Source organism: Chlorocebus sabaeus, chromosome 2 (genome assembly GCF_047675955.1).
Source record: "Chlorocebus sabaeus isolate Y175 chromosome 2, mChlSab1.0.hap1, whole genome shotgun sequence".
NCBI classification, from domain to species: domain Eukaryota; kingdom Metazoa; phylum Chordata; class Mammalia; order Primates; family Cercopithecidae; genus Chlorocebus; species Chlorocebus sabaeus.
In genome coordinates, this window is record NC_132905.1 from 14,228,575 (window position 1) to 14,247,651 (window position 19,077).

General features: G+C 46.3%; 1 protein-coding gene and 1 non-coding gene across 2 annotated transcripts; one reads left to right on the forward strand and one right to left on the reverse strand.

Moving 5' to 3' along the window:
* Nucleotides 1-113: 113 nt before the first annotated feature.
* Nucleotides 114-17,160, reverse strand: RNF114 (ring finger protein 114). Its single transcript, XM_008014364.3, is given in 7 exon segments — nucleotides 114-1,922; nucleotides 4,599-4,706; nucleotides 7,342-7,456; nucleotides 8,099-8,205; nucleotides 11,840-11,990; nucleotides 17,005-17,099; nucleotides 17,101-17,160. Coding segments are annotated over 7 exon segments (687 nt in total). The 5' UTR covers nucleotides 17,146-17,160; the 3' UTR covers nucleotides 114-1,856.
* On the forward strand, nucleotides 13,157-13,261 carry LOC119618695 (small nucleolar RNA U13). Its single transcript, XR_005235066.1, has one exon. It is a non-coding gene; the product is annotated as a small nucleolar RNA U13 (small nucleolar RNA).
* Nucleotides 17,161-19,077: the final 1,917 nt, after the last annotated feature.

Here is a 19,077-nt window from a genome sequence, read left to right on the forward strand (position 1 = left end):
ACTCAGCAACAAGCAAGAACTTCCCTTCTAGAAAGGGTTAACAATCTCCTGGAGGTTCCCCAAGCCCATGCTGTGGCAAATGGTGTTGAATGAAAACAACCATAGCTTCCCAGTTACATTAAGTTATGAAATTTATTTATATTTGACCTTTAAAAGCCAGAACATAACAAATCTCACTTTCTGGAAAGTCATCTTACTAGAAATACAAGAAGTGCACTTAATACAAGGAAATAAGTTTCTTGGTGCCACCAGTGAGGTGGACATACACTCATATCAGTTCCCTCAAATGAAGGTTTCGTCAGATTTCCCTCCAGACTTCTGAGATGATCTGAATTCAGGAAGGTCTGAGAGAACTTTTTCCAGAAATTACAGTGAACAAGCTGACCTTAACTTTTGGGTCCTCCCGAGAAATACTAATGAAAGAACTATTTTTTCCAGTGGGCCCTGTCTTTGCTGGCTTCTTGGCATCTGCAGCTCTTCACCGGCAGGCACGGAGCCCCACAGCAGAAGTGTATAAGCACAAGGTCACTTGCAGCCCCATTAGAGACATATGACATCAAAGAACCAACCTAAACCCATATGCCTTTTGGTCAGAGGTTCTGCTCCTACAGATTAGGCTGACAGCTCTTGGACTTATATTTATTAATATTTGTGAAATATGAACTCCAAGCTTCTTGAGCTGTTACTAAAGCAAGTTTCCAGCAACAGCTTTTATTAACAACTGTTCATCATGCGATGTGCTGTGCCTTATGAACAATGTCTCGTCACAACAGACCAGGGGGCAGTACTGGGTTTCCTACAGCTTCTCTCTGCATCTACAAAGCAGGTTTTCAAACACATTTTACATGTCGAAACCAGTGTCATAAGGAAAACATATGTGATAGAAAAACAATGCTCAGTTTAATCTAAGTTACCAAGCAGAAGGTAAAAGAACTAGTATCCGCTGAGTCCCCAAACTTCTTTCTTCTAATTCATCTGAGGATTCTTTTTTTGTGCTTCTAGAGTAAGAATTAGGCAGGCTCCCAAATGGAGAGGTAAACATGACCGCTTGTTTGAAACTACTTCATTGATTTGTAAATCAGAACCAAAAAGCTCTGGCCCTCCCACTTCTCTTCGCTGACCCTCCTCCCCACTTATGGATAAACAGACTTTAACTTCCCTAACCCAGAAACACTTCCACCAAAAATATATGGTTATACCTTATCCTAAAAAGGCACCATGCAGGCATTTAAGACTGAACCAGTGAACTCTAAGGATATGTAGTATTAGGAAAATATCACTAATCAAAACATCCAGCATCAGATGGTGCAAAACCCCAAAAGGACTGGTGACATGTACCCCGGGATGGCAACCCCAGCTTCTGGCAACCCCACAGCCCAGCGGAAGCTTCAGCTCTGGTCAGGTGCACGGCTGCCAGAGTCTGCACACCTCGGGGACAAGGAAAGGAGACGCTTGCTTCATTGTGCTATTCATGACCCAGAAAAGGTCCTGGCTGGCTTGCAGGACCCGAGAGACAAACACTGGATGGGAGGAATGAGTGTGAAACAAGAGGTGGAGAAGCTAGATTCTCTTCCACAGGAGGCGGCAGAAGCTCCAGAAAGTAGCCGAGAACCAACACAAACTCAACCATGTGACAAACGAGGTTAACAGTAGGGGAAGACAGCTTTGGCAAGAGCCCAAAGGGAAGAGGAGGGCTGACCTGGGGACCCATTTCCCCTGTCAGAAGTGACCCTGTCCCAATGCCATGGCTCACTTTCAGGTCTGTTGAACAGGTAAGGTACAGGAGTCATAGGTTTCACGTTTAATATGTAATGGAAGCTCTGGAACATGAGACAGACAGCAAGCACAGACTCTGCTCACTGGTCGATGATGGAGCGCTGCAACACCTGATTCATCATGTCCTCTTCATCAACATCATAATCCTAAGGGCAAAAACAGACATGCAGCCTCAGCAACAGTTCCCAGATGCCAAGACTGGCTTTCAGTAGAAGCAGGACAGCCTAGCAACTGGATCTGGAGCAGGCTGCCAGGGACTGGATCCCTGATTCAACTGTCTGTGATGCTAGCTATGTAACTTTGGGAAAATTAATCTGTCTCTGCTGCCTTATTCTTTTTTTTTTTTTTGAGTCTCGCTCTGTTGCCATGCTGGAGTACGGTGGCACAATGTCAGCTCACTGCAACCTCTGCCTCCTAGGTTCAAGCGATTCTCCTGCCTCAGCCTCCCAAGTAGCTGGGACTACAGGCGTGCGCCACCATGCCCAGCTAATTTTTGTATTTTTAGTAGAGATAGGGTTTCACCATGTTGTCCAGGATGGTCTCAATCTCTTGATCTCGTGATCTACCCGCCTCGGCCTCCCAAAGTGCTGATATTACAGGTGTGAGCCACTGCACCTGGCCAGTCTGCTGCCTTATTCTTAAATGAAGATAAGGATGCCTCCCTTAAATGGAGATTGAGAGACCCAGACAGCACATGAATGGAGCCTGGCACAGACCAAGTGCTCAGAACGTTTATAAGTTTGTTGGAACAGAGCATGCAGATGCACTGAGCTGAAGAGTTGTTTCTGAGAGGTGGAATCAGTGCCCAGTACAGAATCAGTTTTTTAGAGCCATACAGTACAGCAGAAACTATAGTGCAACCAGCCCTCTTTAATGAGGCATTTTTAGGAATTACATTCATCTGTGTCACATTAACAAAAAGGGAGTTATTCTGAAGTCTGAGTTTCAGACACTGTCAGACTGAGAATAAATATTCTTTATGATAATTTAGGAAAGAGCTTTCTTTCTTAGATACTGAAATTCAGCCATTAAGACCGAACACCACTCTAAAATCCTAACCTGACATCTATATACATAGGAGGTTTACCTGATATAGTTGGCCAAATTTACCTATTACTATAATGCCAAGACAACAGTGTGCCCCTTTGAAGCCACCCAGCTCTAGGGAAAGAATATAAACCTGACAACCATATTTGGCTAGTGGATCTATGCTATTTGACCTGAAGTACTTTTGAAGATAATTAAAACCTGTGAAACTTCCTGTGAAATTTTCCTGTCCTGCTTTGGGCATGGGGTGGGGGAATGGAGAAGCTAGGCAATGTTGCGCCTGCATTTCCACAGGAAAACAAGGGGTGGAGGTGATGGCAGCATAGAGTCAGACACAACCCAGCTTGGAAATCCTCAGGAGGATCATTTCAATTATGGTCCCCGTGGACGTGTGAGCTTGAGCCTCCCAAGTCCAAATTGTTTTTTTTTTTTTTTTGAGACAGGGTCTCATTCTGTTGCCCAGGCTGCAGTACAGTGGCATGATCTCAGCTCACTGCAACCTCTGCCTCCTGGGCTGAAGAGATCCTCCTGTCCCAGCTCCCTCAAAGTAGCTGGGACTACAGGCAGGAACCACCACAACTGGTTAATTTTTGTATTTTTTTGCAGAGACAAGGTTTTACCATGTTGCCCAGGCTGGTCTCAAACTCCTGAGCTCAAGCAATCCACCTGCCTCAGCCTCCCAAAATGCTAGGATTATAGGTATGAACCACCGCACCTGGCCCCAAACCAAGTTCTATAACAGGCAGAAGTTATATAAACCACAAGAAAAGTAGACAAAACTTTGGGGGCAGGGCTAGGAGATGGAAAGAGCAAGCATTACTGTCTCTGTCTCAAGACTGACCAAATCATCTTCGTGTTTTGTTTTGTTTTGAGACAGAGTCTCGCTCTGTTGCCCAGGCTGGAGTGCAGTGGCGCAATCTTGGCTCACTGCAACCTCGCCTCCCAGGTTCAAGCGATTCTCCTGCCTCAGTCTCCCAAGTAGCTAGGATTACAGGCACCCGCCACCACACCCGACTAATTTTTTGTATTTTTAGTAGAGACAGGGTTTCACTATGTTGGCCAGGCTGGTCTCGAACCCCGACCCCGTGATCCGCCCACCTTGGCCTCCCAAAGTGCTGGGATTACAGGCGTGAGCCACTGCGCTTGGCCCAGATCATCTTCTTAAATGTCACTCTGGGTGGGGCATGGTGGCTCACGCCTGTAATCCCAACACTTTGGGAGGCCAAGGTGGGCGGATCACGAGGTCAGGAGTTCCAGACCAGCCTGGCCAACATAGTGAAACCCTGTCTCTACTAAAAGTACAAAAATCAACAGGGCATGGTGGCATGCACCTGTAGTCCCAGCTACTCAGGAGGCTGAGGCAGGAGAATCACTTGAACCCAGGAGGTGGAGGTTGCAGTGAGCTGAGATCATGCCATTGCACTTCAGCCTGGGCGACGGAGTGAGACTCCATCTCAAATAAACAAATAAATGTCACTCTGGCCACCTGCCTGGCCCATGAATAGAAACTGTATAGTAGCTACAGTATACATACTGGAAGCCCATCTAGCTCCCCAGCTACAGCTGCCTGCTCACCTCTTTCACTCAGTCTTCTACTATCCCAGATTTCTCTCTTGACAATTCCCTTTATCACTGTATCCAGTATACAGACTGGAAGCCCATCACAACAGTGACAAAGTTCAACACTGGGGGGGCCCCACTTCCCCTTTGGAGAAGAGTGAAGTAGCCGTGCCATTCCCCCAGGGGAGGGATCAGAGCCTAGGCTCCAGACTTACCACGAAAGTGTCGTAAGAAAACCGGTGCCGGCGTTGGATGTGCTCTCTGAAGTTGGCGCTGCGGTAGTTGGGGTCTCCCCAGGGCATCGAGGCACATATCGGACAAACCTTTCAACACAAAAGCAAGGTCTTAGGCACCCAATTTCCAAGCTTGCACCAGCCCTCTGTAGCCTGTGCCTGGCCTCCTTTCTTCCAGGACAGCTTTCCTGACATACTGTCCAGGGCCAGTAACTCCTTCCTGTGCACATCAACAGCCCAGAAAACACTGCAAATTTCCTACTCAAGTCAAATGACACGTGGGAGTGGGTAAAGTTCAAATCATGATACCACCCTTTCTCATTCCCTACTGTAGGCAGAGAAGTGAGTCAGCCTGGTGGGGGGCCTAGACTGGCCTTCCGATCCAGCACAGAAGACAATCCAAAAGCACGAGGAAAACTAAGAAAACAAGCCAATGAGCGATGTCCCAGGGAAGTAAAACACAGCCTCACATGCATCTTAACAAAGGAAATACTCAGGTAAAGGGGATGGGGCCAAAAAGCCCTCACGCAACAGGTTGATTTGGGTTTTGAAGATTGGGAGGTATTTGGAAAGGCAAAGAGAACATGATAAGGTGCTCCAGGCCAGGCACAGTGGCTCACACCTGTAATCCCAGCACTTTGGGAGGCCAAAAGCGGTAGATCACCTGAGGTCAGGAGTTTGAGACCAGCCTGGCCAACATGGTGAAACACTTTCTCTACTAAACTTACAAAAATTAGCTGGGCATGGTGGCACACACCTGTAGTCCCAGCTGCTTGGGAGGCTGAGGCATGAGAATTGCTTAAACCCTGGAAGTGGAGGTTGCAGTGAGCCGAGATTGTGCCACTGCACTCCAGCCTCCAGCCTGGGTAACAGAGTGAGACTCTGTCTCAAAAAAACAAAAACAAAAAAATGCTGCTCCAGAAGAGAGGTAGCAGCATGGAGAAAAGGCCAGAAGGTGGCGGTTACTGTCAACACATGCAAACGACCAGACCAGTGAGCATGGAAAACTCATGCCAGGGAGAGAGATGACCTAAGTGCCCCCACTTAAAGGTGCAACCCTACCCCACAGCAAAGAGGATACAGTGATAAAGGGGACTGACATGAGAGAAATCTGGGATGGCAGAAGACTGAGTGGAAGAGGTGGACAGGCAGCTGTAGCTGGGGAGCTAGAACATAGGATGGGACTAGAGACTGAAAAGGAGATGGCTTCCAAAGGGAAGGGAGAAATGCAGAGTTAAGAACTTGCAGAGGAAGAGGAAGACAGAACAGGGCCAAAGGCTGAAGAGAAAGCCTCAACATAAACAACATAATCAGAGGGATTTCAGAAGCCAAAGGAGGGGAAAAAGACAGAAAATTAGGCTGCCATACCAGAAAAGTTCAGCAATAATAGTATCCAACAAAATTATGAGTACAAGTAACATTTAACCAAGTCAATCTGTATCTAAGAATTTAGCTTATAAACATACATAGATACAGGCAAAGATATATTTCTCAAAATGGCCAGTTCTATCTTAAGATGAGCATTGATAGCTGCCCTAGTACTCTCACAAAAGCTCATTAAAATTCTAAAATCTCTGCACCACTGTTTACAGCAATGGAGCTGAAGGCTGCCCATACAACAGAGTATGTAGTTCAAGAGAAGTAGTATCAGATAAATGGAAAAATTAAAACAAAACTATAGAGGAAGTATACACCTAACTATAAAAAAAGACCTAGTCTGTCAATCACATTAAGAGAGAAAGGTAACACATTGCTGAGATGGAACAAATACTTTTTTTTTTTTTTTTGGGAGTTTCGTTCTGTTGCCCAGGCTGGAGTGCAGTGGCATGATCTCAGTTCACTGCAACCTCTGCCTCCCGGGTTCAAGCAATTCTCATGCCTCAGCCTCCCAAGTAGCTGGGATTAAAGGCGCGTACCACCATGCCTGGCTAATTTTTGTATTTTTAGTAGAGATGGGGTTTCACTATGTTAGCCAGGCTGATCTTGAACTCCTGACCTCAAGTGATCCACCCGCTTTGGCCTCCCAAAGTGCTGGGATTACAGGTGTGAGCCACCGTCCCCGGCCTATTTTTTTTTTTTTTTTTTTCAAAGGAGACTACACACGCCAGTCAGTGATATCTGAGTAAAATGTCCAAGGATTGATAAGCCTTTTCCTAATAATTTCACCTAAATCCTCTTTCCCCACAAATACGAAGAAGTTACTTCCAAAAGCTTCATGGAGAAATTTGGTGGATACCAAGGGATCCAAGTTAATGTTAGCAACAATAGACATCACATGACTTAATGTAGCACCCAGAGAACTCATGTACCATCCCTGCCTCTGCTTTGGGGGGAGAGGAAAATTGCTATGAAGGACATTACCATTGTTAAGATTAAAACATGAATTTTATGTTAGATATTAGATTGTATCAATGTTAAATTTCTTGAACATGATTATACACACAAAAATATAATTTTCCAAGAAAACACTCTTGTTCTTAAGACATATACACTCCTGTATCAGGGTGCAAAAAAGTCATGGTATCTGTAGCTTATTCCCAAGTGGTCAGCAAAATATGTGTATTATAGAGCATGGTTAAGCAAATATGGTAAAATGTTAACAATCTGTGAATCTAGGTGAAGGGCACACAGGACTTCATTTTACTAATCCCATCATTTTTCTCCAAGCTTGATCCTTTCCCACAATAAAGTTTAAGGAAAAAAAAAAAAAAAAGGTTACTCTTACCACAGATTTGGTATCCGTGCTATGGAATAATTTGCAGTGTTCCACAAGTCCTTCCTGATCAAAGTTCTTCTCAGGACAGTAAGGACAAGGAAAGGTATAACGGTTTGGAACATTCCTGGAAGGTGAAAGACAGGAAAAAAGAAAATTTTTCTGTGAGTACCTTTCCATTCAACTTCAACCACAGTACACTCCCAAAAGGAGCAAAGCTCACCGAATGTGTAACGACAAGGACGCTGATGATCACTTTAGACTCAGATCAAGTGTTTTGAAGACAATAGCTCAGCTGGCCGGACATGGTGATTCACACCTGTAATCCCAACAGGCCAAGGCAGGAGGATCACCTGAGGTCAGGAGTTCAAGACTAGCCTGGCCAACATGGCGAAACCCTGTCTCTACTAAAAAATATAAAATTTAGCCAGGATTACTGGCAGGTGCCTGTAATCCCAGCTACTCGGGAGACTGAGACAGGAGAATCTCTTGAACCCGGGAGGCAGAGGTTGCAGTGAGCTGAGATTGCGCGACTGCACTCCAGCCCAGACAACAGAGCGAGACTTCGTCTCAAAAAAGAAAAATAGCTCAGCTAACATCTGAAGTGAACACCAGAGTCCTCCCTTGCATACTCCTCCCAAAATACTTGTATCAGCTTTAGCCAGCATAACAATTCATACAACTAAACCCCTGACCATGCAAGGTGTCCAACTTCTTTGTATTAATAGCAAGAGATAACCTCCACCTAAGGGGAGACTGAGTCATTTACCTTGGCTGAAGAGATGCATCCTTAATGGTGGCCTTCACACCTTCCATGATGTAATTCTGGTATTTGGAACAAGTAGCCACGTGGGACCGGATCTTGGATAGGAAGAACTCAAATAGGAAGAATCAGAGCCCACAAGTTAGTGAAGACCTTGTAACAGGCCAAATGTAGTCCCAAACAAGGGCGCAAAGAAAACTAGACCTACACCACCCTGGCAAATAATCTCACCAGACTCCTGACTATGCTGATGGGGCTGAAACCCTGATTATTGCAGATTTCCCATTAATAACAAGGCTGCTATTTTATTTGACTAAATCAGGATATCTGCTTCCACTCTAAAATAACTCTCCTAGAGGTTTGCTCCTATTCATGACAGGCTGTGTGCTCACAGACAAGTTCCAAATCTAGGATGTTTTTAAAAGTTTTCTATACTAGCATTTAAACTAGTCTCCTTATAGTAAGCCAAAAACCATATTCTGTTATGTGCAGCAGAGAAAAGTGATCATTTAGGTAAAACGTAAAAAGCCACCAACCCTGATTAAAGTATCAATCACCAGACTCTGAGAAATAATCTTTAAAATCTAAATTCTTTTTTTTTTGAGACGGAGTCTCACTCACTCTGTTGTCCAGACTGAAGTGCAGTGGCACCATCTCGGCTCACTGCAACCTCCGCCTCCCGGGTTCAAGTGATTCTCCCACCTCAGCCTTCTGAGTAGCTGGGATTACAGGCGTGTGCCATCATGCCCAGCTAATTTCCGTATTTTTAGTAGAGATGGAGTTTCACCATGTTAGCCAGGATGGTCTCGAACTCCTGACCTCAAGTGATATGCCTGCCTTGGCCTCCCAAAGTGCTGGGCTAACAGGTGTGAGCTACCATGCCCGGCCCAACCTTTCACATAAAATCTAGGCTGTGCAATAGCAAAATAGAAAGAGAAGAAAACCCAGAGAATAGTGCTTCATTACAGGTTTTCTAAAAAGAAAGAAAGTTTTAAGAATTGAAGAAAAGAGGGAAGGAAAGAAAAACATTTTTAGAGGCATGCCAACCATACAATAACTAATCTTGAAAATGGAGAAAAGCAAAAGCACACAGTAAAACAAACAAAAAGCCCATCATGGGTGGAGCGTGGTGGCTCACACCTGTAATCCTGAGGGAGGCTGAGGTGGACCATCACTTTGCACTCCCAAGTTTCAGATTAGCATGGGCAACATGAAAACTCTGTCTCTACTAAAAATACAAAAAAAATTAGGTGGGCGTGGTGACACATGCCTGTAGTGCCAGCTACTTGAGAGGCTGAGGTGGGAGGATGGTTTGAGCCAGGGAGGCAGAGGTTGCAGTGAGCCGAGACCACACCATTGCACTCCAGCCCGGGCAACAAAGCCAGACTCCGTCTCAAAAAAAAAAAACAAAACAAAACCAAAAACCACATTATGCATGCATAAATAAAGATGAAGAGACTGGGCGCAGTGGCTGACACCTGTAATCCCAGCACTTTGGGAGGCCGAGGCGGGCGGATCACAAGGTCAGGAGATGGAGACCATCCTGGCTAACACGGTGAAACCCCGCCTGTACTAAAAATACAAAACAAAACCAAAAAAGAGATATATACATATATATATATGTATACATATCTATATATATCCGCACATGGTGGCAGGCACCTGTAGTCCCAGCTACTCCAGAGGCTGAGGCAGGAGAATGGCGTGAACCCAACAGGCGGAGTTTGCAGTGAGCCGAGATCACGCCACTGCACTCCAGCCTGGGCGACAGAGTGAGACTCCGTCAAAAAAAAAAAAAAAAAGGGCAGTAGGAAACTGTAATTCAGTATCTTGAGTTTCTAAAAGTAAACTTCAAAGGGGGAAAAATCCTCCAAGATTGGAGCTCCAGCTTACCATGATGATTGTCTCACCTCCAGCTAAAGAACTTGACTTTAAGCTACAAACTGAGGAATCCCCAATTTTTTTTTTTGTAGAAACTGGGTCCACTATATTCCCCAGGCTGCTCTCAAACTTCTGGGCTCAAGCAATCTTCCCACCTCAGCCTCCCAAGGAGCTGGGACTACATGCAGACACCACTACACACAGCTAGTTTTGTTTGTTGGCTTGTTTTGGTATATAGTGTCCCACTATGCTGCCCAGACTGATTTCGAACTCCTGGGCTCAAGTGATTCTCTTACCTTGGCCTCTCCAAGTGATAGGATTACAGGCATAAGCCACCATGCCCAGCCTCAATAGTGAAGCCCCCAATTAAGATATAGAAAATAGCCCTATTCAGCATTAAAATGGTCCTACTATGCATCGCTAATTCTAAATCACTCTGAAAAGGAGATGGTGAGGTATATTCATACTATGGGCATCCATACCGAAGTGTTAAAAATAATGAAACTGACATGCAAGGCTGTCCAATATGTAAGAGAAAAAAAAAAACTGAAAGTGAAAAAAAAGTTGGGAATGAATGTACATTTAAACAAGTAAAAAAAGTTGAGGAAACATATATATTATAGTGTGATCTCATTTTGCAAAAATTCTACAACTGGGTTGGTAAACATTCTACAGTTTTTACCAACTTTTGGTAAAAGTTTGTCAAAGGGCAGAAAATGTTATGTAGCTTTCGAAACTGAATCACTTTTTTTTTCTTCAGACAAAAAAAAGTCCAGCTCTATCGCCCAGGTTGGAGTGCAGTGGTGAGAACTCAGCTCACTGCAATATCTGCCCCCTGGGCTCAAGCCATCCTCTCACCCGAGCCTCCCGAATAGCTGAGACTACAGGCACACACCACCATGCCCTGCTAGTTTTTTGTATTTTCAGTAGAGCTGAGGTTTCACCATGTTGTCCAGGTTGGTCCAGAACTCCTGGACTCAAGCAATCCACCCACCTCGGCCTCCCAAAGTGTTGGGATTACAGGCATGAACTACCTTGCCAGGCCTTAAATTGAACCATTTTTGAAATAATCTCTGGAATGAGGAACAAGCCTACATTATTGTATATTGTTGTATGGTCTGCAATTTAAAAAATTTTAAAGATTCTAAAATCAACAAGGCTGTGTATATCTCTTGGAAAATAAGACAACAGTATTTCTCCTTTCCAGCAGCAGTTATAACACGTATGAAAATAAATATACTTGACTCTGATTATACAAGAGCATTTCAAATGTTAGCTATTGTTACTATAATCCAATGATTTCATATTGACTTTTTTTTTAAGAGACAGGGTCTTGCTGTCAGCCAGGCTGGAGTGCAGTGGCATGATCATAGATCACTGTAATCCCAAACTCCTGGGCTCAAGTGATCCCTCCGGCCTCTGCCTGCTGAGTAGCTGGGCCTACAGGTACATACCACCACATCCGGCTACTTTTATTTTTTGTAAAGATGAGGTCTCACTATGTTGCCCAGTCTGGTCTCTTAACTCCTAGCCTCAAGCTCTTGTCTTGGACTCCCAAAGAGCTGGGGTTACAGGCATGACCCACCATGCCCGGCCAAAATTGATCTTTTATAGGAAAAAACTGGGATAACTCATTTCTATGGCTTTCAAAGCTAAAATATATACTTAACCAACTCTTAAAAATGGAAACAAAAACCAGTAGGTTATGAAAACAAACCAGCCCAGCCATCACCACAGGTAACTGGCATGCACGCGTGCTGTTAGTGACCTAGTCATGCTCTAACTTCAGAAACAACGTGGTAGCTGTACGTTTTACCCCATCTTATCATGGAAAGACATGGACTCTTCCACATTACTTCCACATACATTCTTACGGCAGCCATGGCAAGAAGTCTCTGTGCTCTCAATCTGCCGCTCGAGCTCCATGGCTCGGACGCCAGGTGCCAGAGCGCTGCGACACACCCCACAGACAGGCTTCTTCGGCTTCAGACATTCCTGCAGGCATGCAGAGCAAAAGCTAGAACAAGACATACGGAGAACCTCTGTCACGCATCATGGAGACAAGAAAACAAATACGGATCAACTTTTAAAAAGACATCAATGGATAATGGAGTAAAAAACAACTTGCTCTCTCCTCCCAATTCAAATACTAAGTCCTTCCAGGCCAGAAGAATTGAGGGATAGGAGTGGACTACAAAGAACACACAACTATGTGCAAATGCAAAAAAGAAACAAATGCAAACTCCTGTGATACGCAGTGAAGGTGTTAAGGTTGAGGGTTCAAGCCTTAGGCCCTGCCACTGAGGGATCTCAGTGGGGTTTTTTTTTTTTTTGAGGCGGAGTCTTGCTCTGTCACCCAGGCTGGAGTGCAGTGGCTGGATCTCAGCTCACTGCAAGCTCCGCCTCCCAGGTTCACGCCATTCTCCTGCCTCAGCCTCCCGAGTAGCTGGGACTACAGGCGCCCGCCACCTCCCCCGGCTAGTTTTTTGTATTTTTTAGTAGAGACGGGGTTTCACCGTGTTAGCCAGGATGGTCTCGATCTCCTGACCTCGTGATCCACCTGCCTCGGCCTCCCAAAGTGCTGGGATTACAGGCTTGAGCCACCGCACCCGGCTTCAGTGGGGTTTCTTGAATCTTATTCTTTACTTTGTAAAATGGAGAGAGTAGTACCTACCTCTAGGATTGCTGGGAGGATACAGTTTGTATAGCAGACCCCTGGCAGAGTATCCAGCATGTACAAAACGCACCATAAAGGGGAGCTGCTATCATTAGAGGTGAAGGCAAAGCGCTACAGGAACATAAAGGGAAAAGCAACTAGTTGTGACCTGAGAAAGAAAGGGCTGGAAAGACTGCAGAGACGGCTGGGCGCGGTGGCTCATGCCTGTAATCCCAGCACTTTGGGAGGCCAAGGCGGGCAGATCACGAGGTCAGGAGTTGGAGACCAGCCTGGCCAACGTGGTGAAACCCGTCTCTACTAAAAATACCAAAATTAGCCAGGCAAGGTGGCAGATGCCTATAACCCCAGCTAATTGGGAGGCTGAGGCACAAGACTCGCTTGAACCTGGGAGGCAGAGGTGGTTGTGCACTACAGCCTGGGCAACAGAGCGCGACTCTGTCTCAAGGGGGGAAAAAAAAAGACTGCACAGACAGCGTCTCTGATCAGCCTTAAAACTGTTCAGCTGGATCCTTTTGTAGTTCATGGACGTGAGGACTGGGTGTTCATGTGCATGTGTGAGATGTGCCACCCTCGAACCTTGTTACAGATGTTGGCCCATTACCCATCTGACATTTAAAAAAAGAGGTCAGCTAGCAGAGGAAGGGAAGACTATTCTAGGCCTAATTTAGGCTTACAACTCCTATGTATCTGAGGAAATAAACATCTAACAGACTTTTCCTCATAAGCAGTAGGGAGCCAGAAGTTTAAAGCAAGGTATTAACAAAACAAGACCAAATCCAGGTTTCAGAAAAATATTTCTGTGCTATCACGGAAAACAAAGTTTTGTTGTTGTTATTTTGAGGCAGAGTTGTGCTCTGTTGCCCAGGCTGAAGTGCAATGGTGCGATCTTGGCTCACTGCAAAATCCGCCTCCCGGGTTCAAGCGATTCTCCTGCTTCAGCCTCCCCAAGTGGCTGGGGTTACAGGCACGTGCGACCACACCCAGCTATTTTGTATTTTAGTAGAGACGGGGTTTCACCACGTTAGCCAGGCTAGTCTCGAACTCCTGACCTCTGGTGATCCACCTGTCTTGGCCTCCCAAAATGCTGGGATTACAGGCATGAACCACTGCACCCAGTCCTATACTTTTTTTTTTTTTTTTTTTTTTAGGTGAGAAGGTGAGAAGAGACAACGTAGAAACCAAACAGATGGCTAAAGGCAGAGGATTGTGAGGGTCTGACTGAAGCAGTAGGGGATGAATTCAGGAAACCATTCATGAGAGGCAGAATCAGGAGGACTTGATAACTTACTGACTTTGAGAAAAGAAGTCAAAGATGACCGAGTTTCTATCCTAAAGCCTAGGCAGATGTTAATGCTGAGATAAGGCATACAGAAAGAATGGAGAAGACACCTGGGCTACTTACCCAACCTGATAGATTAAGACAGTATAACCAAATCTGCCAGAAAGAACTAAGGATATATAATGAAAGGCAATCTTCTGAAACACTTGACCATTTTCTATTGCCTCTAAGAATCTCCTTCCTCCTTGTCACTAAGTTAGATGTTAATGCTGTTAGGCAAAATTCCAGACCAGGTACAGAAAAGGTAAGGGAGTCTATTCATTTACCACTAAGGGCAATGGAAACTTGACAAAGCCCTGTTCTCATGATGCTTACATTCTAGAGTGAAGGGAAACACAAATGTTAATTTCAGATAGTGATTAAATATATGAAGGAAATACGGCAAACAGACCAGCTGAAGGGATCACAGAAAGCTGCTTCTGAGGAGTTGGCATTTGAGCTGGGTGGGACCTGATTACGAGGACAGCCACACAGATCTGGGTGCAGAGCTCCACACCAAGATGATGCCACACACAAATGAGGACTGGAAAGGCAGGCAGGCAGACCTTGGGGGCCACAATGCGGTAGACCATGGTGAGAAGGGCAAGCGATAAGGCAGTAGACACAGGCAGGGCCTGTGGCCATCACTTCTGTTGCCTGTTCACAAATGCAGATGACAACAGGAACCCAAGAGAGCACAGAGGGTCCAGTGAGTATAATGCAACCAAACCCAGCATGCAGATAAAAGCAGCTCGAAGTCTCTTTGCAAGCACACACACACAGGTTCAGCTCATCTATCAAATGTTCATGAGTCACTTTGTGCCTGAGACATACCCAAACTACCAGACTGCTTTTCAACTGCTCAAATATCCTGGGCTGGCTTTTCAGTTTCTATTTCCTATTTATGGGCCCTTTCCTAGTTCAGCCTTCTGACGCTCCACTCCGTCACAGTGCTAGGAAGAAATTCTCCTCTCTTGGGCACCCAGCCAGCTGCCTTTCTCCAGCTGTATTCTACTGGATTGGAGAACGCAGTCATTCAGGGCTTGAAATAAAGTTTTATAAAAATCCAGTGCCCCAGCCAGAGTTGTAGTGATGCTCAACTTTCCAAGCACAAAAGGTAAAAATCAAGTAGGCACAGGAGAAAGCATTCCGGTTGGAGCTAAGGGGGACTCAGGCTGCTCTCACAGAGGTGCTTCCATCTGTCTTCAATTGCACTGAACTGCTGAGCACGTGGGGCTAGGACAGCGAGGACAGAGAAGAGCCAAGGTTTGAATACCTACTGTTCCTTGCCCTCTGACCTAGGAAAGGTTCACTCAGCTCAAGAAAATCTCAAATTTTGCTGCTCTTCATTTAGCAAACTGTGCTGGGTCTAGCCTTTTTACAAATGTTAATAGTAAATGAAATCCACTGAATTAATCCAAAATCAGGTAAACCTGATCCAAGGATAAGCGGATTCAATGAAAAAGCTAAAGACCACTTCAACTCTCGTGAAGCTTGCTTACACGACTTATTAGTTCATTCAACCATTACCTGATCATTCACCCCACGCACAGAGGTGTGATCCCTGAAATACCCTCCCACTTGCAGAATGAAGTTTTACAATAGTTTGACGAGTCATTGGTACTTATTTGTAAACTCTGAAGGCAGAGTCTACCCCAAGATCTGGCACATAGAGGCCATTCCAGTCAGTTGAGGGGCAAAAAAGATATGGCCACTCCATCATGAGCTGTAAGTTTTGCTCTGTGCAAGCAAGGAGAAGGAAGTTAAGTCCCAGAAAGGAAGTGGGGGAAGTAATTTAGATGGGGATGGTGTTTGGTGAGGTAACCTAACCAGGGACTTGAAGCCCGAGGCCTGAAAAGCGAGCGGGGGGGGGGGGGGGGGGGGGGGGGGGGAGGGGAGGAGTTCCAGGCTAACTGAATTGCAAAGAGGAATAGCCTAAAGCTACATGATGAGGCAAAAAGCAGCCAGTTAGGTGCCAAGCACTGTTCTCTAAACTATTAAAACGGTCACCAGCAGTATATCTGGGAAGAGTTAGGCCACGGCGACCCTTCGACAGGCAAGCGTCGGACCCTCGGTGTATTCACCTGTAAAATGGCTGCCAACCCTCCCCCGCTGCAGGGTTGCTATAGAATCATGCCCATGGAGTGCAATGGCTACTGTGCCTGCTGACTAGTGAAGGGGTGCCAAGACCAATGCCAAGGTGATCCCACGATAAGCACTGAGAGAGACGAGAGGAAAAGCCAATTCTGAGGCAGAGCAGGTGGCCACGTTGTCTACAATTCTTTCAACTCAGGTGTGTTTGTGCGTCGGATGGAACAAGGCTTAGATTCAAATCGACCAACCTCGAAAGCCCCGGCCACAGCCCAGGACTGGACATCTTTACACATATCTGCTTTAATCATTAGAACCAGTCTATTCACAGTATTCAGGTCATGAAGGCTTAACTGAAAACTGAAAGAAACAAACCTCCTACACAGGAAGTAGAATGCTAACAATCCCATCTGCCAACTCCCACCCCCTTTCACAGCTAAGGGCAAACTGGCCAGATCCCCATAAAGACTTCCCTTTTGTTGTTTTAGTCTAGTTCCGCGTTTCTCCCAACTTTGGTTCATATTAGAATAACTCGCCACAGCTAGACTCAATGCCAAATGTCCTATGCTAAGAGCGACGCGGTCTAGAAAGGAAACGTCGGCTCTCCAAGGGCGGACTTCCGAGCCTAAAGTCCCCGCAGGGCACGAGTCCACTATCACGTGTGGGAAGGAGACTGACAGGCCGCCTGGAACATCGCAGGCGCTCAACGGACAGCAGCAGCCCCAATAAGACGGGCGGAGGGACGGGATACTTAGAAGTAAGCGGGGCGGGACAGAAGAGCGCCCCGGCAGCTTTCACGGCCCTTAGGAGCCCCGGGGGACACCCCCGGGAGGCCCCTCTGGGTGGGTCCTCTGGCTCCCGCCCTGAGACGCATCTCGTTCCTCGGCTCCATTTCCTTCCCAGTCAGTTAAGTGCCTCCCGACCAGGCCCGGGCTCGCCGCTTACACGTGTCCGCAGGGCACCTGTACCGGCTTCTCGTACACCTCTAAGCACACGGGACACGTGAAGCGGCCTAAGGGATCAGCCTCCGCCGCCGGCCCCCGCCAGCTGCGCACCTCCCCCGCCGTCTTGCTGTTGCGCCGCCATCTTGCTGCCGCTCTGCGCCGCGCAACGGCGGCCGATGAGGAGTAGGCCAAGGGGGCGGGTCTCGCTGCCGGAGGGGGCGGGGCTTGAGGGGCGGTGAGCGGTTGGGGGCGGGGCTCGTGGCTGGGCCGCCCCTCGCGGCCCCTGGGGCCCCTCTGACCCAAGCGAGCTGAAGGCCGAGGGAAATCTGGAAAACGTGGAAACCAAATCCAAAAGCTGCCAGATTTGGGACGGGCTCTGCGCGTGGGCCGCTGTTTTCCAAATTTAAGCCGTTAGTTCGGCACCACTTGCATTTATCACTATTTATCTTCGAATCAAATTCCTTTTTCCTTAAATTTATTTATTTATTTATTTAATCTATTTTGGGAAAAGGTCTTGTTTTGTCGCCCAGGCTGGTGTTCAGTGGAGCGAGCATGGCTCCCTGCGGCCTCGACTTCCGGGGTTCAAGCGATCCTCCCACCTCAGCCTCCTGCGTAGCTGGACCACAGACAGTCACCACTATGCCGGACTAATTTATTTATTCTTGTTTTTTTTTTTTTTTTGTAGCGATGGGGAAAGGAGGTGGGGAAGGAAAGGAGGTGGGGAGAGCGGGCGGGTCTCGCTGTTGCCGAGGCTGGCCTCGAACTCTTGGACGCAAGCGATCCGCCTGTCTCAGCAACCCGAAGTGCTGGGATTACAGCGGTGAACCACCGTACCCAGCCATTTCTTAAATTTAAGCAAATTTAATAACATCTAATTCCTGAACTGCAAGAAGAAAGTCAATATCATTTATTTATACAAAGGAGCTGGGTACGGTGGCTTATGTCTGTAATCCCAGCACTTTGGGAGGCCGAGGCGGGCGGATCGCTTGAGCCTAGGAATACGAGAGCAGCCTGGCCAACAAGGTGAAACCCCGTCTTTACTAACAATACAAAAATTAGCCAGGCGTGGTTGCCCATGCCTGTAGCCTCAGCTACTCAGGAAGCTGAGGCAGGAGAAGCCTTTCACCTGGGAGGCGGAGGTTGCCGTGGGACAAGATCGTTCACTTACTCCAACAGTCACTGAACTTCAGCCTAGGCAACAAGAACAAAACTCCATCTGAAAAAAAACTCAACAATAAAGCACATTCATTTCAAATTGTGCAATAATCACCATCAGCTATCTCTAGAATTCTGGTCGCCTTGCTAAACTGAAACTGAAACTCTGTCCCCATTAAACAATAACTTCCTGTTCCCTCCTCCCATCCCCATACCCCCAGACCCTGGCAATTTTGTCTATGATTTTGAAGCACTTATAGCTATAAAATTTTCCCTGAGCACTGCTTTCACTGTGTCCAGTAAATTTTGGCATGCTGTGTTTTTGTTTTCATTTGTTTCTCAATATTTTCTCTCTTTATTTATTTAATTAATTTATTTTTTTTTGAGATGGAGTCTCACTCTGTCGCCCAGGCTGGAGTGCATTGGTGCGATCTCTGCTCACTGCAGCCTCCACCTCCTGGAGTCAAGCAATTCCCCTGCCTCAGCCTCCCAAGTAGCTGGGATTACAGGTGCCTGCCACCACTCCTGGCTAATTTTTGTATTTTTAGTAGAGACAGGGCTTCACAATGTTGGCCAGGCTGGTCTCAAACTCCTGACCTCAAGTGATCCGCCAACCTCGGCCTCCCAAAGTGCTGGAATTACAGGCGTGAACCACCGTGCCTGGCCTGTTTTTGAGTATTTTCTAATTTCCCTTGTGATTTCTTCTTTGATCCAATGGTTCTTTAAGAGTGTGTAAATTTCCACAAATTTGTGAATTTTCCAGTTTTTCTTTGATATTGATTTCTTTTTTTTTCATCCCCCCTCCCCATATTGATGTCTAGCCTTATCCAGTTGTGCTTGGAGAAGACATTCGGTATGATCTCTTCTTTTATTTCTTCTTTCTTTCCTGTTTTTTTGTTTGTTTGTTTGTTTGAGACAG